Genomic DNA, 25,992 nt, shown 5'->3' on the forward strand with positions numbered 1-25,992 from the left:
ACTTTTAACTACTACGTCCTTCTATATCTACAGGCATTGGTTCCAGAACAACAATCCCCACCCCAGTCTCCACCACAGATACCAATGACTATGGATGCTAGAGTATCTTATATAAAATGAAATGTTTGCAAATAACCTGAGCACATTCTCCTGTAAACTAAAAATTATCTCTAGATTACTTACAATATCTACTATAATGTGAATGATATATAGTTGTTACACTGTACTATCTATGTAATAACTAAAGAATGTCTGCACATGTTCGGTACATATGCAGTCATCATAGGTCTAACTATATTTTTTTTTACCCATGGTTGATTGAATCTTCAGAGGCTGACTTATATGGGTTACTGAGCCATATCTCAAATGTAGCCCAGACTTTGAATCCATCTTACTGGATTCAAATCTCAACCCTCTCACTTACTAGCTCTTTCCTGGGATAAAAAAAAATCTTTAATTTTATGGATCTTAGTTTTCTCTTCTATATAGTGAGTATAATAATAGTACCTACCTCATAGTGCTATTTAGAGAAATAAAATGTTTTGAACAAGAACTAAACACTGTAGGTGACAGCAATTATTATAAATAACATTGTTATTAAAATGATCAGGGAGAATTGAGACTCAATATCATCAATTCTTTCGGGCTTCTCAATATTCTTGAGAAGCCGAAAGATCCTGACGCCCAGACCACATGCCAGATTAAGAAAGTCAGAAATATGTGTGAGTAGAATCCAAGCATCTGTTCAATGCTCCTAGATAATTCCAATGGCCAGCCAGCCTGAGAACCACTCTATCATTTAAAAGCTCTCCAGGTGATCCTGTAGATCAATGAATACTACCTGAGAGAGGCATATTGGTAAATGAATAAAGGTTAATCCTTATTGAAAGAAGAAAAATTAAGAGCTCAGCCTCTGACCAAAGAAACCTGCAGAGCAAAAAGCTATTATGAGAGGACTGAGTGTTGAAGAAAAATCTGCTCAGAGTACAGCTGTGATTGAAATAAAAAGAACAGGCACAGGGTTTAGAATCACTCAGACCCAGACTCCAAACTCAGATTTTCTACTTGTTCATGAGTTATTTAAACTCTCTGCAGCCATCAGTGTTGTCATTTGCAAAATGTAGGTATTTACTACCATATATAGTTATTAGAAAGACAAAACGGGTTAAAGGATATAAGGCAGCTGGACAGGGTGGCACACACTTTTAATTCCAGTACTCAGAGGCTGAGACAGGAGGAGAGTAGGTTTGTAACCAGCCTCAGCAACTTAGTAAAGCCCTCAGAAACATATCAAAACCCTGTTTCAAAATTAAAAATGAAAGAGGTCTGGGAGTGTAGTTCAGTGGTAGATTGCCCCCTGGGTTCAATCCCTAGTACCACAGGGAGGAGGGGGGTGGGAATACCACTGTCCTCTTAAAGGACAATGACTCCATACTATTGCTTCAGTGCCCCCTCCAAAACTCATGCTGAAACTTAGTTGCCAAGGAAAGGGTCATATGTTTTCTCTCATAGGTAGAGGTTAGGGAGTGATTGGGATGTAAGTGGGGACTTTAGATAATGGAGGAGAAACTCCAGTGGAGCCAGGGAGGAAGGAGGGGGAGAAGATTAATGAAGGAATCACTTCTATGGACATTGTATACATATACGTACACAGGTAAGAGCATCAATGCCAATCTCAATATCCTGTACGAGAAAGGAGAGGGCATGAGGAGGGAGCCAGGGGAGAGCCCACAACGTGCTGTGTGCAGGTCTGACACTATCACCGTGAACGACATTACAGTGTGAAACTATAATGCACCAATAAAAGTATAATAAAGTAATTAAAAATAGAAGATTCAGTCAAAAATTATAAACACCAAAAAAGCTTAATTGCCACTGTAACAATATTAAGTAATGGGAACTTTACAAGGTGACTAGGTCCTGAGGCTCCACCCTCATGCAAAGACTCATGTCTGCATTGAGAGTGGGTTAGTTATGGGGAGTGGCCTTGCTATATACAAGTCAAATCTGTCTTGCTATCTTGTATCTAAACTTTGCCCACCACCATATCATGATGCAATAAGAAAGTCTCACTTGATGCAGCTCTTCCGTCTTGCACTTCCCCACCTAGAAGTTCAAGAACAGGGAGATATAAATTTATTTTCTTTATAAAAATGTCCAGTCTGTGGTATTCTTTTATAGCAGTAAAAAAAAAATCATTGACTGAGATAACCCCATAGTTTCCCATCACTGTTGTTTTTAAGGACAGGGATGAATTGAATCCCATGGGAAGGAGACTGAAGAGCCAGTGTGACACCCCAGTGTTTTACTCACTTGATTGGATGAAGATATTATTCTGAAGAGTAGTTGGCAGATAAAATGAAGAGTAGGTTCCAGAGGGGAAAAAGTATTCTGACTTCTTGCTTTCTTCCTATTTGTCTAGCAGCTTCTTCATCTAATATTCACCCTAATCTGAGCTGTACTGGTAACCCCAAACTTCTGTGTCAGTAAGCAAACTGGTAGAATAGTTTAGTAAAAGAAGCAGAAGGAGATTCTGCACAAGACTCTTAAGAGTACCCTTATAAATAAACCATATGCACTTTATTGCAATAGTTCTGAAAATAAGAATGTTGCTGACTCCATGGCTTCTTTTGCTTCCTTCAGGACTCCGGTGTAACGAGTCTCTACTTCAGAGCTGAAGAAAAACAGAATTCTGTTTAAAACCTCAGTTTGCACCCAGCTGTCATGCACCACCTTTCTGTTTCCAGCACTTGGCCCTGCCTGGGCTGGAGGGACCTGACTCTTTCATGTCAGGGTCTTGGATTCCTTTTGTCTCTACACCTGCTGTGTTTCCCTGACCTCCTATCATTGGGCTCTCTTGGGTAGTACCTGCAAAATGGTTCAGGCTCCAGAGGCTGCTTACCAGTTCTCTTCCCCTGCTCTGATGGACATAGAGGGCAAGCAGATCACCAAGCCCATTGTCCGTTGCCTGTGCCACCAGGAAAAACATGTGTCTCCCCTCTTTCAGTCACTCTCCTTCATTACGATTAGCTCTATCAGAACCTTCCTCATTTAATTAATGGATTAGAAGCAAAAGACTTAGTACTCTGCCCCAAATTAATGACAATGTTTTTTAAGTTTTTCTCATCTCACAGCTACCTTTTATAAGAAGCAGAGAAAAGCTATGGTGTAATGTAGCAGAATCAGCCCAGCTTTTAATGAGTCTTAATGGAGGTGTGTCTGGTTTCTTTGATGACTCTTTTGTGAGCAATATTTTTTTTCTCAGTCTTGGATGGCCATAGGAATCATCTGGAAGCATTATAAAACCTGACAAATGGATACCACTCTTAGAGAGTTCAATTTAATTGGTCTGGTGTAGTAGGCTAGTTTTAAAACTTTCGAGGTGATTCCAATGATTAGCCTTTGCTAAGGGCCAACATTTTAGAATGGAGTGCTGCCCAACACTAATCACTTTTATCTATTGGCTTTTATCAATAATTCTGACACTGCCGGAAGAATCTCATTCAGTATCCTTTTCCACAGTGTATCAGAGAATAATAAAGTGCAAGAGTTCCTGGAATGCTAGAGATGAAAGGAACCTAAGTGATCATTTTGTTCATTTCTCTTCCTCTGGGGTCTGTGAGCCAACAACTGCAGAATTACTTTGAACACTAGTTTAACAAGCAGATACTTGGACCTTTTTCTTATACTCCCTAAGTCAACATCTCTTAAATGGATGTTAGGGTTAGGCACATGCATCTCAGTGAGCTCTCCCAAGATTCACAGGCAGATTCCCATTTCAGAACTATTAATTTGCAGCAACCCTAGCTGCATGTTAGAACCACACATGTACTTTAAAAACATATGCTGGCTTTGCCGGGCGTGGTGGCACACGCTCGTAATTCCCACGCTTGGGAGGCTGAGACAGGAAGATCGCAGTTTCGAAGCCAGCCTCAGCTACTTAGTGAGGCTCTCAGCAACTTAGTGAGACCCTGTTTCCAAATAAAATATAAAAAATAGGTCTGGGAGTATAGCCTGGAGGTAGAAAGCCTCTGGATTCCATCCGCAGTACCACCAAAAAAACCCAAACAAAACAAAACAAAAACATATGCTGGCTTAGGACACCAGTCTCCACCTTGGCTACACTTAATCCTCATGCCCAGCTCCCATCCTGTGGTTTCTATGTGTAGCACAAGCTAAGAACTGCTTAATATTCAGGTTAATGTCATTTTCAATATTTCTGCTTTCCCCATTTTCATTGACAGCCTGCAGTCTATATATTCAAGCTTACCTTCCATGCGCACCCAAGCCCCAACCAAATCTTGACCAAGGCTGATAGTGATATGGAGGTGTAGGTTTATGAGAAGGTATGAGTCTATGCAGACACAGAACTCCAATGGAGGCCTTCCTCAGTCAGTCTGTTGATGAATCTACTATTAATTCAATAAATGTGTATTAAACACTTTCTATGTGCCAAGTACTCTTCAATGAACTGCGCGTACCATGGCAAGATATTGCTCCTGACACCTCTAGAAGTTTATAGATTCGCAGAAACAAAAAAGACAGACAGACATGCAAACAAGGTACAGCAGAGAGTGACAGTTATTTAAATGACTGAGTGAACAAAGAACTGTGGGGACACAGATATGACAGTAACTAAATCAGCCTTGGAGAGAAGCGAAGACATCCTTGAAGACATGCTTTTAAAGCTAAGTCATCCCTACGTGGCCTAACACGCCTTCTCTGGTGCAGTTTCTGTCCACTTCTCTTGCCACTCTCCCTGTTTTCATTTTTAGCCAGAAACTTCTTCCAGTTCTTTGAACATCCCATCTTCTTTTAACAAGCCTTCACTCTTCACTTACTCCCTTTGCCTGGAACATTCTTTGCCACTTTGCCACTTACACCTCCCACCTAGGACTCTGCTTAGCTGTTACTTCCACATAGAGGTTCTTTCTGACCTCTTGGATAATGGCATCTGCCTTTGCCATACATCCCTGGGCCAGCCTGTAGTGCTTTATTTTTAGCACACACATCTTTATTGCATGTCTGTGACTTGTGAACCTGTATGTTCCATTAATTCCATAGAGCTGTCTCCTCTCCCCACTATGTCTCCTGTGCATAGCACAGAGCCCCATACTGTTGAAGGATGAATTGCATTCCAGGAATGAGACAATACATGTCAAACCATAAAGGTTTCAAATAGCAAGTGTTTTGTATCATTACAGTATAGTCTAAGCAGAAAGAGATGTCCAGAAATGAACCAAGAAGAGACTGGCTGCTAAGGGCCTTCTATAAAACCCCAGGTGGTCTGGACTTTATACTGTAGGGAGTGGGATGTCAGTGAGGTTTAATGTGCAGGAGAATAATAATCAAGTTTATCATTCAGGATAATTACTTTAGAAGCAGTGTGGAAGATGGACTACAAAAGAAAAGACTAATTTAAAGGAGCTCTGTTGGGAGATGTTCCAATACTACAGGTAATACACGATGTAGAGGAGCCCCATTCCAAAGGGATTCTTTTTTTTTTTTTTTTTTTTTTTTTTTTGGTGGTACTGGGGTTCCTGGAAACCCTTCTACCTCTGGGCTACACTCCCAGACCTATTTTTGTACTTTTTTATTTGGCAACAGGGTCTCTTAAGCCTGCATGGCTGGCTTCGAACCTGCACGATCCTCCTGTCTCTACCTCCCAAGCGCGGGGATTACAAGCGTGCACCACCACACCCAGACAAAAGGCATTCTTGAGAGCGAATCCACAGGACTTGCTGACAAAGTTCGTGTTGGGGAGAGTGTGAGAGATGATGCCATGGTTGGTCTGGATTGGGAGACAGCCTGTTTGGAGATACTAGTTATGAAACTACAGAATATAGGAAGAGAAGCTCTGGTTTGGGGAAAAACTAATAATGAGGTTAGCTTTAAACATGTGCCTGTGGGGTATCTGGGGTAGAGTACTTTATGTGGTTGGAAATGCATAAAATCTCAGCATGGTACATTATTGATTGTGGATGTGACTGGTGTTGTCCAATTGACTATGTTGTCTTCCAGTTTATGTACTCAAAGACAAACTTTGGAAACTGTCAGTGTCATATTGATTTCATGATTTGTGCTCCTTTGGGCTACAACAGGCAATCAAAATAACTACTTCAGGGAGACTCTCTATAAAGTCACTTTCTGGTTATTTTTTTTCAGTTAGATACATCCACCTCTGCTAACTCACCCCATTTTTGAAGCAGTAATAATTTTATAGACATGGCTGTGCTGTCATAATCTCATCCTCATTGAGAGAATGAGATTATAAATTCTGTGATTTCAGAAAGGAACTATTTTAGGCAGGTATGGTAGTGCATGTTTATAATCCCAGTACTTGGGAGGTTGAAACAGAAGGATCATGGCTTCAAGGCCAACCTCAGCTACTTAGTAAGAATCTCCACAATTTAGTAAAACCCTGTTTCAAAATAAAAAAAAATATATAAGGCTGAGGGTTTAGCTCTGAGGTAGAATGGCCCTGGGTTCAATCCTCATCCACAGTACAGAAGAAGGAGAAGGAGAAGAAGGAGAAGGAGGAGAAGGAAGAGGAAGAGGAGAAGGAGGAGAAGGAGGGGAGGAGAAAGAGGGGAGGGGGAGGAGGAAGAGGAGAGGAGGAGGAAAGGAAGAGAAGGAGGGAGGGAAGGGAGGAAGCATTTTGTTGTTTGTTGTTAAGCTTTGTGCTGGGCATAATAGGTGCTTAAATTAGTGTATAGATAAATGATGGCTGGCTGGCTGATTGGATGGATGGATATACATTTATAATCTAACTGCAGATAAATGTGATACTTTCTGGAATTAGTCACCTAGGAATTAAAAACCTGACATTTTATTACTTAAACTCCTAAGTGACTTTTCAGGGAGTTGCTGAGTGTAGCAACAGGATAAAAGAAATTGCTATACATACCTTTAATAGTCTTCCATTGTATCATTTTCTCTTGGCAATGTGAAATATTCCAAGGATTTTCTGATTTTATGACTATAAAAGACTATTTGTTGATATGACTATGAAAGGTTGTATTTATGACTAAAACAGACTATATATTAATATATTAACCTTTGATATTGATATTGATACTGATATTGACATTGAAAATTATTTTGCTTGGTACTGTTCTAAAAGGTGATAAGTAGGTACATGATTATATTTTTGTTTCAGGAAGGTAACTGTGTACCAAATGATGAGGAGATAAGAGGAAGTTATTTCAATTGGACTGAGGAGAGATAAGGAGGACCTGTAATAATACAGTGGGTAGTGAAGTGGAGAGAGTCTGTTAATTCACTTCTTCATCAAATATTTATCCATTGTATTACTCTTGACTCTAGGGATGCAATAGTGAACAAACCAGACAAGTTACTACCCCCAGAAGTCTGTAGGAAAATGAAGGGGATTAACATCAGTCAAATCACATAATAACAAATATAACACTTTTTTTGCAGAGAAAAAAGGTGACACTAAAAAAAGCATCTTAGAGGTAAAATTGATATAACTAGTTTGGCTATTGTTGAATCCATTTAAATAATGGACATTTTTTTCTGTTCCTCTTTTCTTATTTAAACCGATTGGTGTGCCTTGAAAAACATACATGAAATGCCATCAAAGAAGATATATTAAGTAACAAATTATGTGGACTGATTTAAAGTGACCTTTTACCAAAATATAAAGTCAATAAGCTATCAGTTGTAAATTCTGCTATTGTAATCAGTTCCACTTGGTTTCCAATTGGAATAATGTCATGACTTAGTTGAAATAATGGTATTGTGTCAATGAGATGCAGTTTATTCTAGATCTCTCCATTTTGATTTTTTTCCCCATTCAGATGTTGCAAGAGCAATTGAATTACTGGAAAAACTACAAGAATCTGGAGAAGTACCAGTACACAAGCTACAATCTCTCAAAAAAGTGCTTCAGAGTGAGTTTTGTACAGCAATTCGAGAGGTAGGACACTAAGATTTTAATAACCATATGCGGCCATATGTCTTCTGAGTAGAAAACATATCTTTTTCACACAAACAGTTGAAATCGTTAAGATTGGAACTACATCTTTACTTTCTGTTTTTAGTTCCTTGGACGGATGATAAAAATATAATTTAGTCTGCTAAATTCTTAAATTAGATCTATCTAAAATTCATACATTCATCTGAATCCAAATGTTGATTGTATGGTACTAAGAAAGAGAGTGCTTCAGCAGGTGACTTTTGCATGTGGTCTAAACTACTTAGCACTCATATGAAGCCATCTGGAAACTCAGGTAGAAATAGTCATAATTAATAAAAGCTGAGATGTTCCTAGAACTCTCACCTAAATCTTTTACAGGTAAATCTGAAAAAATAACTTCTACAAACTAAAGTTTTAGTTATCCAAACATTAATGTCTAATGTAATAATGGAAAACCTCCAAATGGGCTAGCATGCATGTATAGGAAGTACATCTATGTGATTCTTTCTTGGTTAATAATTTCAAGAAAAGTGAGGTAAAACAAATGTGTTGAAATTATTATTTGAATTTTCCTTTAGTTTGTAATGGAAATGACTATTAAATTGATGAATTTAATTGGTTACAAGAAATACTTCTTCAAGTTTATATAAGCTGTATTGTTTTATTCAGCAACACACTACTTCTTGCCCATCAGGTACCATATGGTAATTCCTTAGCAAGAACCCCAAACCCATAGATCCAGCATATTTGCCCTTCTAGAAGACTCCAGTGATTAATTACCAACTGTCATCCTCTCCAAAGCCAGATGAACCCATGACTGCCTGGAGAGTTTGTGTAGCCTAGTAGAGCATACACCTCTCAAGGAATGTGTTTGTCAATCTTCCCTACTCTTTGCAAGTCTACTTGTGGCAAATGTACCTCTCAGCAGTATGAGATCATGCATAGTCAGTGAGTGAAGAGACTCAGTTGACTAAAAGATATAAAACTCTCTACAGATTTAAACGCTAATCTGCACTTTGTAGTTAAAATGTGGACTTGGTTGGATTCAAGTTACACTGTGCTTGTGCTAAATCTTTCTCAGGTAAGGTGGGTAATACCGAAGGTAGTTTGAGAAAGCAACCATAAGTGAATTGATCACAGACTAAAAGAAATTTCTCAAAAGATAGGAGTTCTCTGCCACTGGCTCCCCTTCAGTGGGAAAGGTATGAAATAACTAGCAGTCTCCTGGGCCCCCTCTCATTTAAGCTCCTGTGATCACTCTGTAAACCAAAGCTATACTCCCTGTACACTTTTTCTTCTTCACAGAGTGCCATTCCTCTAAGACTTGGTGACCAACTTTTCCTTTTTCAGAGATCCTATCATCTCTTCTGTGTTGTAGCATTCTGCTTGCCACAGAACAAATTAAAAGAGAGGACTCATCAAATATTTATCTCTGTTCACTAAGTGTATGGCTTATGATCAACTCAAATTCTGTACATTCATGGAATTTACTTTCCAGTGGGAGAAAATTATGATAAATATACAATATAATATCAGAGAGAAATGAGTCCATGAAGAAAAAATACAGCAAGATTAAAAGGGGTCAGGTTAAGTATTAAGTTTAGGGCAGCCAGGGAGAAAAATCCTAATGAAAATACTGGAACAGGCCACATAAATACAGGGAGTGTAGTGTTCCAGGCTGAAGAAACCACAAGTATAAAAGCCCAGAGGCAAGAATGATCTTAATGCATGGAAAGGATGACCTGACTGCCAGTATGTTTGCAGTGAATTGGGCAAGGTAGGCTCCTTAGAGGCAGCTGGAAGGAGATCACATGGGACCTCCCAGGCCATAGTAGGAATACTGAGCTTCATTCTGAAAGGAGGCTCTTGAATCATTATGAACTGACCTGAATTGTTTTTGAAAAGGTCATTCTGGCCACTCTAAGAATATATAACTCTGGGTAAAAGAGAAGAAACCAGAGTAACCAGTAATAAGATAGCGAGGAGATCGAGTGAGAGATGAGGCGATGGCACCTTGGACAAAGGTGGCAGCAATACAAGTGGGAAGCTGTCAGATTTCAGATACAGTTTTGAGAGCAAAACCAACATAAATGGTTGATGTATTGGGTGTACAGCATATGAGAAAAAGAAGACTCAATTGATTCTTGGACTTAGCTTGAACAAGTGGGTGCATGATGATATAATAAGATGGGAATCTTTGGAGGTGGACCAGGTTTGGAGAAAAGTATCCGAGAGCTCTATGCTGTACATAGTAAATTTATGATGCTTTTCAGACATCCACCTAGAGGTGTCTTGGGGCATCTAACTCTAAGGTTTGGGGAGGAAGTCAGGTCTGGAATTCTAAATGTGATATCTGTTGACAAAAACTCAGAGGTTTTTTTATTTTTTTTTTTACCTTCTTTAAAGGGTATGCTAATAAAAAGAAATTAAACAAAAAATTAAATATGGGCACTTTGTATAGACATTATAGGTATTTTACACACCCTGGTAAAATGGGCATGTGCATTGTTAGCTGTCCATGGAAGTTTATATCTGATGTATAGGCAATCTAGAACTTTCAGAAGGAAAAAGAGATGATATATTGATCAGTCTCACATTTTACAAATTTGGAATAAGATTACTTTTATATTCACAATAATGTTCTCAGTGATAATTTTGTTCTTAAAGTCAAAAGTTGTGAAAAGTCACTTTATCTGCCTAAGGTACAACCTCAGTTGTGCAGCATCATTTCATGTGTTAATTGTGGTATTGATTTCATTATTTGTATTGTGTTGCTTTATAGCTATTGAGAAAACTTGTGGCAAAAATAGCAGTATATACACAACAATTCTGAAGAATATGCTTAACCTGTCTAGTCAAAAGTTTTTCAATAACAACATAAAACTATGAAGCCAGGCATGGTTGTGCCTGCTTGTAATCCCACTACTCGGGGGTCTAAGATAGGAGGATCACAGGTTCAAGGCCAGCTTCTACAACTTAGAAAGATCCTTTTTCAAAATAAAATATAAAAATTACTGGGGGTATAGCTCAGAGGTAGAATGCCCGTAGGTTTAAGTCCCATCACTAATATATACATATATATTATTAATGAATGCCAGTAAAATAAAATACAGCAGCTAGGAAGTATGACAATATATGAAAATTAAATAATATTGAGCCAAGAATGTTTTTATTCCTGGTTTGTTATGCTAGTAAGAAACCTTTTAAGTTTGGGGTTCTTATTCAAATAATGCTTGGAATTTTTGTGGTTAAACTATCTGACAGTTTCAGAAACATTTTGTAGTTAATACTTTCAAGTGTTTTCTTAGCTGCACTAACAGATACAGATCAAACCATTTCTAACAAGACTGTACAACATAGATTATGCTAAAAAATAAGGCAGGTAAGCTTCAGCCAAAGATTATTTTATTCTCATATTTAAGTGCAGCAGTGGGTTTTAATATCTGTTGAGGCAAGCTCATATTTTGCCTTATGTTTGGGTGAAACTACTGGATCACCTCTTGGAATATGGGCAGCACTTATATGAAAAAAATACTAATACTTTGATAAAATGTGCCACACCCTTGTAATCTCAACATTCGGGAGGCTGAAATAGGAGGATAATGGTTCACAGACAGCCTCAGCTACTTAGTGAGGCCCTTTGCAACTCAGTGAGACCCTGTTTCAAAATAAAGAATAAAAAATAGGGCTGGGGGTGTTGCTCAGAGGTAGAATGCCCCTGGTTCTGTCCCCAATACCGCAAATATATCTGTGTGTGTGTGTGTGTGTGTGTGTGTGTGTGTGTGTGTAACCAAAAATTCATGTTTTTAAAAGAGCAGACATTTTATTAACTATTTTTTCTGCAATCTACAATAAAGACTCTTGAAAGTATACTTAAACCAGTAGTATGAGGGAAATGAGGGTAGAACATCTACGTACACAACTAAGAAAGGCACTGCTCTATTAATAAGTAAGTTGCACTTGAACAACAACCCACATACAGTTTTATTCACAGCACACAGATGGTGGTCAGCAATTTCCTTGCTGAAGGAGCTCAAAAGAGCCCTGATAAATAATTAAATTGTACTTTGTACAAGTAGTTTTAGAGTGCATGACAGAGAAGTGGGCTGACATGTGATACTATTTTTCCATAAGAAGATGTGCTGGCTGATAAGAGAATAGTCACACAGGATTTTGAGTAAGAGATAAAATTTTTAAAAATTATGGAACTGCTATTCTCAGTAAAGACCACTTTTGTGATTTAAAAGCGACTTCCTCATGCATATCTGTGCACTGCAATAATTAACCTGAATGATCTAAACTTATAAATGTAGGGTTGAAATTTAATGATGATAAAGTGTTGATATTTGAGTGAGAGAATTTCCTAAGAGAATTGAGTGGAAATACCAATATCTCAATTGGCAGGAGATGGGCTTTTTCCTGACATTTCATATTCTCTTTTACTCACAGAAAGAAATCAATAATGTATGAGTGATAATATTTAAGAGGACATCCAATTTCTGTCACAGAATACAAAGAAATTTGCAACCAAAGTAATCAACACCATAATTAGCAATCTAGTTACCATCCTTGTCTTCCAAAGCTTGAAACAGTCAAACTTCCTGCTCTCCTGGGTGATGTGTTCATTGACCCGGAGCATGGTGTGCTGTGAACAGTTCTCTGCTGTGAGAATGCATGCCCACATTAAAATTGCCATGTGCATGAACTGTGGTACCAAATGATAATGGTATCCTCAAATTGTCTTCTTTGGCGAGTGCCACATGATGCATAGTAGAATTTTCTAATAGAATGTAATGACAGAATAAGAAAATAATAAACCAACTTCATGTGGACTGTCATTCTGTGATTGCTGGAGGAGCCAGCTGACAAAAGTACAGGTTCCGAAGAGAGGAGTGAAAAGAGGATGAAAAGAATTCAATTCTAAGAATTTGATTCAAAGAATATTTAATTCTATCATGGAAGGATCGCCAGTACACTCCCGGGTCGATATCTGTACTGACCGATCCCGGGTTTATCGTTCTCGTCCTATTTATACAGCTCCAGGTCAATCAATCCCTCGTGCCATCACCACCTGTGTGCATAACGGTCAGGTCAATCAATCCTACCTGAGCTTCTCTCAGACCTTGAACTTTCCATGACCCCAAACCTTATTGACTCTGGGCAAAGGATAGTCAGAAGTATTCTTTTAGGGGAAAACCTTAATGGCTCCCCACATGTGATAGTCAATAGGATTGCACAAAAGTATTCCGTTTCTCCTGTATTCTTATCACATACTGCAGTTAGGGTTCTCCATCTTCTTTAAAACAAGGTTTGGTTATGACAACTGCTTTAGCCAATGGTATAAGTGGAAGAAGACTTGCGTTCTACTTCCTCGGGAGCCTATGAGTCAGTGCATAATTTGCCGCGTTTCTTTCCCTCTGCCAGGTAACTCATAATAGTTTATATGACAAATGATCAATTACCTTGGGATTCAAAGTGAGAAAATGATAAATAGATGCTCTAGACAACCTATTTTGAACATGTAACCTGAGCAAGAAATTAGCCTTTGTTAATCTAAGCCCTCAAGATCTTGAAATCATTGTATCATAGCATAACCCAGGCTATCCTTACTCATAATACATAATAATCAAAAAAATTTACCTTGGAAAAAGGTTACAAGTAGTATGAACAAACTAATTTTGATATAAAACTAATGTTTAAAAACTATTATGTTTTAACTAAGCTGTGATGCATGTTTTTTAAAAAAGTATATGAAATATTAGTAATCAATATATTGCCCATGGCTCAGAAATTTTAAAAAATTTATAAACTTTGGTCATATATTTTATGTACTTCATATTTCCATTTTCCTATCCTCATTCTTTTCTTTCTGAGGATAGAACTCATTAACCCTATACTACCACTCCCCACATCTACATTTCATGATGTTTCCATGTAAGTGATTTTTGTATTATACTTAAATGAGTAATCAAAATAGAAGAAATATTTAGAGTGTATCAGCCTACTGTTTTGTGCTCTTGTCTTCAATGAGACCTTTTTCTCCAAAAGGAACTATAGGTTGAAAATTTTTACTGTAATACCTCCCAGCAAGGACATGTAAGAAAAGTAACTGTGGGGTGTTTTGTCAGATCAGAAAGAACAGTTCTCAGTTATGAGAGTAGTGCTTCAGTCAAATCCAGCCATGTTTGAACCCAACTTGGCTACTTATTTTTAGCTTCTATGAAATTTTATTTTCAGTTTAAAATCATGGAGAAAATGCCACCAATTTCTCAGTGGCTCTGGTAATTAGGAATGTATGTACAAAGCCACCTAGTACAGTGTCAGAGAGTCATAATCACACCATCAGTGGATGCTATTATCATTAGGATAAGGTCCCAAACTATCCCTCGCTATAATGTTTTGGTAAATCAGGATATGAAGAACATATGAAAAGAGATATATGGTAGTGTATGTAAACTGTTTCTAAGAAAACACACAAGACTAACAATATTCCTTGCCCCACCATCAGTGATTAAAACAAAATAAATAGAGCCATTATACCCCACAAGAAAAGGCATTATGACATGAGTCCTTGATGCTGTGCTGTACAATTTATTTTATTTATTTATTTTTTTTTTGGTGGTACTGGGGTGGAACCCAGGGGCTTTTCTACCTCTGGGCTATACTCCCAGACCTATTTTATACTTTATTTGGAAACAGGGTCTCACTAAGTTGTTGAAAGCCTCACTAAGTAGCTGAGGCTGGCTTTGAACCCGTGTGATCCTCCTGTCTCAGCCTCCCAAGTGTGGGGATTACAAGCCTACGCCACCACGCCCGGCTGTGCTGTACAATTTCTTAATTTACTGTGTGAGAGGAGACATGGAAGACTAATGTGCTTTATGAGATAGTGGATGATTGGCTGGAGAACAGAGCAGACATTCAGAAATACCCTAAAAACACGTATCCCTAGATTAACAGTGTTAAGTGGAGATGAGAGAAGGATAATAGGAAGAGAGAGTAGAATTGAAGAAAGGAAAAGTGGTAGAGGGGAGAAGGAAGAAGGAGAGGAAGAGAGGAGAAGAAGGAAGGTAGCAAGGAAAGGAGGGAGGGAAAAAGGAAGAAGAGAGAAAAAGACAAGAAAAGGGGGAAAAAAGTAGAGGGCAAAAGACAAGCGGGCAGGAAGACAGGCTGACTGATGTTGAATCATGACCTAAAATGCATTATAATAGAAAAGTACAGAAAGAATATTGACAATAAATTAACATTTTTGCCTGGCCACTTAATTATTATAGTCCTGTGCAAATCTATGATCTCTTTCTAAAGATAAAATAATATAATAATAACCTCATGGGATGATTAATCATAGGAGAGGAAATAGATGCTTTGACTAATATAGTCTATAGCTGAAAGAGCAAGGGGTTAGGCAATGGTTTCTGTTTGAGCAAAAAGCTTGATAGTTTTACTAACAGTAAGTTAAAATTTGAATATGTTCCAACAGAACTTGATTAAGTAAAGAATAGTCCTGTGACTATTAATCATCAAAATATGTGGAATTAATCATCAAAAAATGTAAAATTCTTAATAAGAGGCTCCACAATTTAAGGAAGATCTTGATACACTGTAGGGCTTTCAGAATAAAGCAACCAGCACAGTAAGTGACCTGGATACCTTATATGATGACTAGATAAGGCCTTGGTAATATTCAGCCACATAAAGAGAAAAGTCACGTTGATTTGAAAAATGAGAGAATGCAGATAACTAAGGGATATAGAAATATCCGGCAGTTAGTTCACTTGTAGGAATGTCCCAGTCACAGTAGATATTAGATAGTATATTTCCGAGCATGTTAGAATGATAATTTTCTCTTTTTATTTATGGGGTATAATTTGATATTTCATACATTTACTCATTGTGTATGGATCAAATTCAGGTAGTTAACACATACTGCCTCATGAATTTCTCATTTATTTGTACTGAGCATATCCAAAAACCTCTCTCCTCGGGTTTTTTTTTTTTTTTTTTGAGACATGCAAAACATTATTGTTAACTTGATTTACCCCACTTTGTAACAGAACACTGTAACATTTCTTCTGGATATAATATTGTACCCACTGACTGTCTTCTCTCCATCTTCCTCTCTCCCATCCAATTCTCAGTCCCCTGTCCTGTTCTTCTGTGAGATGAGCTCTTTTTAAGAGTACACATATGAGTGAGGTTATGCAGTGTTCATCTTTTTATGCCTAGACAGTTTCACCTACATAATGTTCTCCAGTTTCATCTGGGCAATCTCAAATGACAGAATTTCATTCAATTTTATGGCTGAATAGTATTTCACTGTGTATATGTACCAAATTTTCTTTATACATGCCTTGTTAACGAGTTAGGTTGGTTTCAATTCTCAGCAATTGTGAATATTGCTGCAGTAACATGGAAGTAGAAATTTCTTTGACATTCCAGTTTCACTTCCTTTGGATATATACCCAGCAGTGGGAATGCCAAATGATATGCTAATTCTGTTTTTAATTTTTCAGAGTTTCCGTACCATTTTCTAGAATGGCTGTGGAAATTTACATTCCTATCAACAGTGTACCAAAGTTCCTTTTTCTCTACATCCTCTCCAATTCTTGTTATCTTTTTTTCTGTTTTGAGAATAGCCATTCTCACTGGAGTGAGATTTGTGTCTTGATTTTATTTTCATTTCCCTCATGATTAGTGATATTGAGCATTTTTTCATATACCTATTGGCCCTTTATATGCCTTCTTTTGAGAAATGTCTATTAAGTTCTTTTGTCCATTCATATGAGCTATATGGCTTTTTTCTGTTCATATCTTTTCATATTCTGTATATTAGCACTTTGCAAAATGTATTGTTTGCAAATATTTTCTTTCATGTCGTAGATTTTTAAAATCAAGATTTTTAAACTAAAGGTCATGTACACTTCATTGTTGTAGATGAAATAAGAGCAAACACACGCACATATATACACATATATACATACGTTTATATGCACACGTATATGTATACATAAAACTTTTTATTTAGCTTTATTTTTCTTCTTATGCAAAAAATATTTATTGGAAATATTTTTCTTTGCTTTTTAAATGTTTTAATATATTTTTAATATTTTCCTTTAAACATGGATAAAGTAGTGTTGGTGGGTTCCTATGTAAAATCACTGTCCTTATAACACCTAGAACAGCATTGCATTCATCAGATTTAACAAAAATGTATTTGACATTATATTTATGCATATTTCTTTCTGCTCACATTAAACTTAAGTTGGCAAATGTCAAAGAAAAGAAAGCCGATGGCTCTTACATTTTCTTTGATTTTATTTGCATTGCTAAATGTGATGAGAAACAAAAGCCAGACTGTTTCTTGTGTGGTTAAGTTTCCTGCCAATGTGCACATGCAGTCAAGAAAGCTTATTTCTAAGCATCCTGAAAATAAATCACCACAATATAGATTTTTTTCCCTAGAGAAAAAGTTCGATTTTTAAAGGGTGGAAATTTACCAGAACTTATATTTACCCCACCATGAAAGTCTTGACACATTTCCAAGCAAAAGAAACCCATAAATAACTGGAGAAAGCTTTCTCAAGTCGTCTAGAAATGCTTGAACTGGTGGGTTGTTCAGAGCAAGAAAAAAAAATTAAGCAGTGCTTCTGTGTTCGCTTGATATAACCTACTCCTCAACTCTGACATTTTGCTACTATTTTGAAGTCAATTGTAGTGAAAAATAACAGCTTTGCCATTCTTGGTTTTCATGCAACTGGGTGAAAACCCCATTGTTTTGGTAAAACTAATTTTTTAATCTATCATGTGAATCTATCATGTGAATGCTAATGTCCTATTATGCATGCGTGAGTGATACCTCACAGATGCTTTAAAGGCCAGATACTTCCAGCAGTGAAATGTTTCTTAATAATAAAACTCTTAGAGGAAGAAAAATCTTAATAAGGTGTGCACATATTCAGTGTATATGGAGTCTTTGGATCCAAGATCCTGCTTCATTTATCTGTTGAAGATAGAGGTGTCGCTTGTAATAGACACTTTCTTTAACCATCACCCTACGTTAGTGTCAAAGACAAAATTTTCCTACAGGATGCCTTGCCTGCTCTGTTAAAAGTAGCCTCAAACCTGTATTTTCAAAAATTTTTTTTTAAATTTGGAAATGGAGCAAACGGTGTTCATCTTACTATCTTATTTTTCTTGGCTTTTCCAAAGCAAAAGTTGTAATGTACTTGGCTTAATTGGGTTGCAAAATTTGCTTCATTTATTTTTAGAGTAAAGGAGACATAACTTTTAGAATATGACATGAGGGTTATTGTGGCAATACTTTTTCATGCATGTAAGGCCTGATGAATGAGGCAATTGTTTCAATGCCAGATTCTCAGGTCTGACAGAATTGCTCTAAAAACAGCTGCCATTTTGTAGGAAGAGATGAGAGTGGAAATATATGACCTTCCCATGTTGAGAGATATCAGCAAAGTCAAAGGAGTTGAAAATTAGGAGACCATGTCAGCTCATCCACGGAGAAGATCTATAAACACCGGAAATGATCCCAAAAATCTTTAAGAGTTACTTCTGTTTAGACTATTTAAAATCGAAGGAAGGATTCAAATATCTTTCCTTGAAGACAAATGTGACATGGCATCATTGATGTTAGACTTTTCAAAAATATTTTCATTTGATTTGAAGATAGGATTTGATAGAACCTAAAATCAAATTGAAGTGTCCTGGAGAAAGTCTACTCTCTACTCTGCTCTGATTGGAAATTTACTTGCTTGCTACTAAAGAAGAAGAAAAAGGAGAAGGAGAAGGAGAAGGAGAAGGAGAAGGAGAAGGAGAAGGAGAAGGAGAAGGAGAAGGAGAAGGAGAAGGAGGGGGAGGGGGAGGGGAGGGGGAGGAGGAGGAGGAGCCATGTGAGCTTTGAGTACTTATTGCCATTAAATGGACTCAAAATTGATTAAATACTGAAAATGATGACATCAATATTTTCATGTAAAAGATCACTCTACATTTTAACTTCATATAAGATATTGAAATATATTTTGAGCAGAAACAAAATTTTCTGCATATGACTTGGTACATTTGAATTTCTTACTTTATTTCCAGAAAGCAGCCATCCATTTTTATACTTTTATTAATGTATTATAATTATACATAATAGTGAGGCTCAAAATGATATGGACATAAATGCACACGGCACTTGCTGTGGTTTCCTCCTCATCCTGCCTCGCGCTCCTCTCCCGTACATGTTAGTGAGATTGGTACCGATGTCTTTATCTATGGACATAAACTTATTTGAACTGTTTCCTTCTCAGACATCTTTTTTTTTTTTTTGCCTCCCATCTCCCTACCTCAATTTCATTCCACTATTCTACTGCTTCCTCTTGTTATTTATCTAAAATTCCTTCTGTTTTTTTTATTTTCTCTCTAGATTCCATAGTTGAGAGTAAACATATGACCCTTCACATACGACTGGCTGATCTCACTTAGTATATTAATCTCTAGTTCCATGTATTTTCTGGCAGATGACATAATTGTGTTCTCTTTGTGGTCGAGCAGAATTCCATTGTGTGTGTATACCACATTTTCTTTATCCATTCATCTGTTGACAGATGCCCAGATTGGTTCCATAATTTGGGTATTGTGAATATTGTGAATTGTGCAGCCATCAGTTTTTACAAGAAAACTAAGAGTCACATAATCCTAATATGTGAAATAGTCAAGTAAAATGCAAAAAAGTGGTATGAATATTTGCATATGTATTAGCCTAGAAACATAATATTGAAAACATAATACTTTTTTTTTTTTGGTGGTGGTACTGAGGTTCCTGGAAGCCCTTCTAGCTCCGGGCTACATTCCCAGACCTATTTTATACTTTATTGTTTTTGGAAACAGGGTCTCTTAAGCCAGCACGGCTGGCTTCGAACCTGTGTTATCCTCCTGTCTCTGCCTCCAAAGGGGATTACAAGCGTGCGCCACCACGCCCAGCTGGAAACATAATACTTAAAAAAGGTAATTAAAAAAATGACCCTGGAAAGTCCAAGATCAAGGTGTGACATCTAGCACTTAAACAAGCTAGCTCATGTGCTGCTCGACGCCTCTTTTATAATAACCTTAATCCCACATATGAGAGGAACACCTCTTGGCCTAATAAACACCTTTTAAAATTTTCATTTCTGCAAGGCACCATGGTTACCCTAACCCTGCAATCACAGCAACTTGGGAGGCTGAGTCAGAAGGATCACAAGTTGGAGGCCAGCCTGAGCAACTTCATGATACTGTGTCTCAAAATTTTTAAAAATTTAAAAAGGGTTGGAGTTGCAGGTCAGTGCTAGACCACTCGTGAGTTCAGTCCCTAATACTGGGAAAAAATAAGCTTGCTTATTTATTTATTTATTTATTTATTTAGCAGTTCTAGAAGTTGAATCTAGGGCCTAAAGTGTGGCAAGCAAGCATTATGCCGCTGCACTATCCCCCTTCTACCCCCGGCCCAGTCTCACTTCTTAAAACCATCACATGGGCAGCACCTGAATTTTGGAAGAGATACATTCAAACCATAGCAGCACAGAGAGGTGGATTTTTCTTAGGATAACTCTACAGCTTCACCCAATTCTCAAAACGAATCTATGGCATCTCCTCCTTCTACCCAGTCCTCAGATGAAGACTACTCCCTGATAAGGGCGGGTGGTATCAGAGAGTAGTTAGAAATACAATACTCTCCACTGCTTAGTCTCTTCTCTAGGTTCTTTCTAGTCCTATAGCTCTAGAGTGATATAGAGACAACAATCTGTTTTTCTTCCTGTGGATTGCATGTAGTCTCATGAAAACTGGCCATCATGTATGGGTGGGAGGAATATGTAACTATGTGAGACTGTATGAAGGAGCAGGGAAAACTGGTGCCATAGAGATTATTATGCCAAAAAACTATTAATAAAGGATAAACACACCCATTCAGGGTCACCCCGCCTTGAGGATATGTTTTACAGAATGACTACATGTAATTGGAAAGGAAAATGTTGAAGCATAGTTATTGTTTTATTTCTTCTCTAAGTAAAGGCACATTTTTTAATGATGTGAAGAGTGTTTATAATGTCAGCATGTCACTTACTGGTAGCAAGATTGGGGTCTGTGTGCCAAGAACCATCTTAGACTATAATTGCATTAAAGGGTCATTGATCTTAAAGATACCGAAACAGATCCTTACAAATAGTCTGTAATGACTCTGAGGGCTGTTAGCATCACTGTTGGGTAAATACTCAGCCCGAGCCTTTATTTGCTATCACAAATGATAAAATAAACTGTTCATATTTCCAGAAGCTTATAATTACATGTACTTACACAGTAGTTCAAAATAATAGAGTCCTTGGAGAAGTTGTATTTTATATCAGTCAGATAAAGTGAACATTCTGTCTTCTGCCGAGATCACAGGAGTGAAATCAGTACTTCTATTTTTGGCACCATGGATGACAACTGTTCTTTTTTCTTTTTTTCCAGTGAACAAGTCATTTAACCTTTCCTTGCACCGGTATTGCCAACACATTGAGAGACAAGTCTATTTGTACAAGTCCACTAAAATAAATTTTAAGTTATAAATTGTCATTTTTAAAACCAGCTTGCTGTTATCCCTGAGGGTGGTTTCCATATAAGAAATAAATAAAATTAGCATCCTTTATAATTAAAATATATTAAGCCAACTTTCTTCCTTCCTTTTTTTATCACATGGGGAAATACACAAGACTAGGGCTGTACAATAGTGGAAACCGACCTATATCTTGTGTTCATAAATCTCTTATTTTTACATAGTCTGACGGCACATGTATTTACCTATTTTAATTGTATGTCTCCTAAAATATTATAAAACATATAATTTCCAATGGAAACCTTACAGGCTCTTCTTTTTCACTTCCTCTCTTACACCTAAAATGCCTAAAATGGCAGTTTTGGTTGCTGTATCTCCTTTGCTTTCACTGCTGTGTGATATTCCATTGTGAGAACCCATCAGTTTATCAATTCAGTCTCCCATCAATGGGCGTTTGAGCTGTTTCCAGTTTTCACAATTCTAAGTGCTACGGTGAGCAGGTATGTGTTCTTGCCAGATGATCAAGGTATCTACATATGTAAATGTAGAATTTCTGGGCCATGGTATTGTAAAAATGTCCAACTTTAAGAGATAATGCCAAACAGCTTTCAAACTCTGTTACTCCAGGCTGCACACCGACATGCAGTATATTAAGGGTGCATCCATTTTACCTCCAGCACTGATAGATGAAACATTTAGATTTTCACCAACTGGATCTACTACAATAGTATCTCACTGCATTCAGTATTTGCATTTACTTAATCATTAATTGTTGAAAATCACTTCTTGTAATAATTGTTCATCCAGAGGTTCCCAAATGCATTTATCTTACTACTCCCTTTTCAGAAAAAAAGAGAAAATACTTAGTACCCCCATGGAAGTTTACCTTCTTTAAGTGAATAAACAGAAAGATGCAGTGATAAATTTGCAATCTTTTATGTATCAATATTTCTTTCTAGCACCCCCAGGGGGCAGTATTGCCCACTTTAGAAACCTATGGTCCATTATATATTTCTTTTGATGTCAAACATCTCTCCATGTATTTTTCTTTTAGTTCGTGCTTTTACATGTATTTTAACATATTTGTATTAGTAATTCTTTACTGGTGGTAGATAGTAAATATATTCTACTTTGAAATTTGTCTTTCATGAATAAAAATCTTAATTTTAAATATTATCTTATTGTTAGCAATCAGTGACACTTCGGTATCTCATTTGAGAAAACTTTTCCTACTCATGCTTATAATATCAGTACTTAGGAAAGTGAGACATGAGGATCACAGGTTTGAGACTAGCCTCAGTAACTTAGAAAAACCCTGTTTCAAAATGAAAAATAAAAAGGACCAGGGTAGAGCTCAGAGGTAGAATGCTCCTGGGTTCAATCCCTAGTACCAAAAAAAAAAAAAAAAAAGGAAAAAAGAAAGAAATATTTCATATCAAAGTAAAATTATTTCTGTTTTGAAAAAATATGTGTCCTTAATACATTGATAGTTGTTTTAGTTTTGTTTTGCTTTGTTTTGTTTTATTGTGGTACTGGAGATGGAACCCAAAGGCATTCTACCTCCAAGCTACACCCCCTGTCCCATTTTTTAGTCTTTATATTTTTTGAAACAGGGTCTCACTGAGTTGCGAAGGGCCTCGCTAAGTAGCTGAGGCTGTCCGCGAACAAGAGCTTGTTTTTACATATGTTTTGAGGTAGGGATCTAGTTTTATTTTTTTATTCATAAGAATAGTTCTTTACTTCCAGCTTCCTGTTTTGAATCATTTATATTTTCTTAAAGTAATGCATATTACAGTATATCATAGTCTGCGCACATAAATCTGTTTCTCAGTTCTCTGATTAATTGATCAATTTATCTTTCCATTAATTGATCAATTTATCTTCTCATGAATGCTTTATTTAATTCAATTGGAAGAGCCAAGGGAATAATGATGGGAGAAGGAACTACACATAGTTTTGATTCTAGGTAGTTATTATCCTGTCGTTTGTTTCAATGGGATGTTTGCCTCCCCCCCACCCCATATGTGTGTGTGTGTGTGTGTGTGTGTGTGTGTGTGTGTGTGTGTGTGTGTTTAAATTAGTAACAAAAAGTCATTCACGGATCAATGGACAATAATAACTATGTGCTGTATGCTAAAAATTACAAGGACTCCAAGTCTTTCTTTTTTTGTTTGTTTGCACCTGAGGTTTAATGGGGATAGGAAAAAATACAACGCAGCATAATTCTTAAAAAGAATTAGAATAATTTAAAATCCATGCTTTCTGGGTCTTTTTCTACTTCTTTTACTAAGGTTAATTAAGGATTTAATTACGAGTCATCTACCTTAGACTAAAGATGGAGAAAGTCTATTTTAATTTTGTAGGCAATTAGCAGCTAGAATGATATCTGCCAAATGATGGGCATTTAATAAGTACTTCTTGGATACAAGAGGGAATTCTTTAGATGTTCACTTTTATTAGGAAACAAACACACACTTGATTTTTGATTTTTCACATTTTCAAGTGGGACTCTGAACTCATACAAAATCCCAGACAAAATATGCCAACCTGTCTATTTAAAAAAAAAAATCTTAGATGAACATTTCTTTCACTCTTGAAAAGCAATCTCTGATCAGACCAAAATTTTCAGGTTTTTTATGTGTCTACATAAATATATACATTTATATGAACATCAAAATATGTAGCACATGGGTCTTCATGTCACAAAGATATAAATGTACATTTACCGTGAAATTGGTAATATGCATAGGATTTAAAGAAATTCTCGAAACACCTTGTTCTGTTTTTCTTAGTCTTTAGAGAATCATGACCTTTGTGGTTCTAGTGAAATTATAGGCCTGTTTCCCAGGAAAATGGATGTGTGCAGACATTTTTATTAAAAATTCAGGGGGAGAGAAAATCTGAAAATTGTCCATTTGGCACCTTGATTTACTGTAACCTCTTCACTATATAGATGAGAAAATAAGATGTAGGAAGTTTACGTGGTCTTTCAAACTAGTTAGTGCCTGAATTTCGCACCCACCGGTGTCCTTGTCCAGAATCCCAATCCAGTTCAATTTTTCATGGACATTCTGACACGTGGAAACAGTGAAACAATATTTCACTACATCAGTAGTGAGTTAAATTAATTAGAAAACTGGACCATATTCCCACTTCAATAATCCCTGTTCATATCTGTGTTCCATTTATACCAACAACAATGATTTCTTTATTTGCCTTCTAGTAGTTCTTTCTTTGTCTTATTTACAATAAGAAAGTATGTTGTAGCCAGGCGTGGTGGCGCACGCTTGTCATCACAGCATTCGTGAGGTAGAGACCAGAGGATAGTGGTTCGATGACAGCCTCGGCTACTTAGTGAGGCCCTTCGCAACTCAGCGAGACCCTGTTTAAAAAAATAAAAAGACTAGCCAGGCCTGGGGGCGCACACCTGTAATCCCCGCGCTTGGGAGGCGGAGACAGGAGGATTGCTCAGGTTCAAAGCCAGCTGGCTTAAGAGACCCTGTTTCCAAATAAAAAAGTATAAAATAGGTCTGGGAGTGTAGCCCGGCATACCACCAATAAATAAATAAATAAATAAATAAATAGAATAAAAATAAGACTGGGGGTGTAGCTAGGAGGTACAATGCCCCTGGGTTCCATCCCCAGTACCTTTCAAAAAAAAAAAAAAAAGAAAGAAAGTATGTTGTATTTTAGTAATATATTTTCTCGTGTTTGTCATTCAAATTTCCAAGAGGCAATGTAAGAAATTTAGTTATTAGTTATTAAATAAATGGCATTATATTACAAAACAGTTTTATCATTTTTAGACATTTTAACCCTTTCTGGAATAGCTTAGTTTTTGGGGGTTTTCTTTCAGGTCTGGGGACAGAACCCAGGGGCATTCTACCTCCAAACTACACCCCCTGCCCTATTTTTTATTCTTTGTTTTGAAACAGGGTCTCACTAAGTTGCAGAGAGCTTCACTAAGTAGCTGAGGCTGTCCGCAAACCATGATCCTCAGTCTCAGTCTCCCAAATGCTGGGATTATAAGTGTGCGCCACCAGGCTGGGCTTTAATACTTGGAAACTTTTTAAAGTGTATTTTCTTTATGCTAACATTTCTTGTAGGTCAGAGGCAGAATATCCCCTATTTGTCCTATTGCCTAAAGTTCAGCCCAGAAGTACTTTTCTATCCACTCCCTATTTGCTGGTCCCTAGAGGTACAATAATGGTACCCATCCTACCAGCTGGTAACCAAGAAAAGCAGTAAGTTTGATGGGTATTTTTTCAAGTGATTCATAGACTATGAAAAAGAAAAGCAAACATAAAAATCAAATAAAAGCTGGGAGTGGTGGCACACGCTTGTAATCCCAGCATTTGGGAGGCTAAAACAGGAGAATCATGGTTTTGAGCCAGCCTCAGCTACTTACTGAGGCCCTTTGCAACTCAGTGAGACCCTGTTTCAAAATAAAGAATAAAAATATAGGGCTGGGGGTGTAACTTGG

General features: G+C 37.1%; 1 protein-coding gene across 1 annotated transcript in view; it reads left to right on the forward strand.

Annotated features, from left to right (window-relative positions):
- LIN7A (lin-7 homolog A, crumbs cell polarity complex component) overlaps positions 1 to 25,992 on the forward strand; it is a gene marked incomplete at both ends in the record, with an annotated part of 153,593 nt that overhangs the window by 45,586 nt on the left and 82,015 nt on the right. Inside the window, one exon of the mRNA XM_080705496.1 lies at positions 7,821 to 7,939. Within this exon, the coding sequence (XP_080561622.1) occupies positions 7,821 to 7,939 (119 nt within the window). The remainder of the gene's footprint in view (positions 1 to 7,820; positions 7,940 to 25,992) is intronic.

Source organism: Muscardinus avellanarius (genome assembly GCF_963383645.1).
Source record: "Muscardinus avellanarius genome assembly, chromosome: 11".
Taxonomy (NCBI): Eukaryota; Metazoa; Chordata; class Mammalia; order Rodentia; family Gliridae; genus Muscardinus; species Muscardinus avellanarius.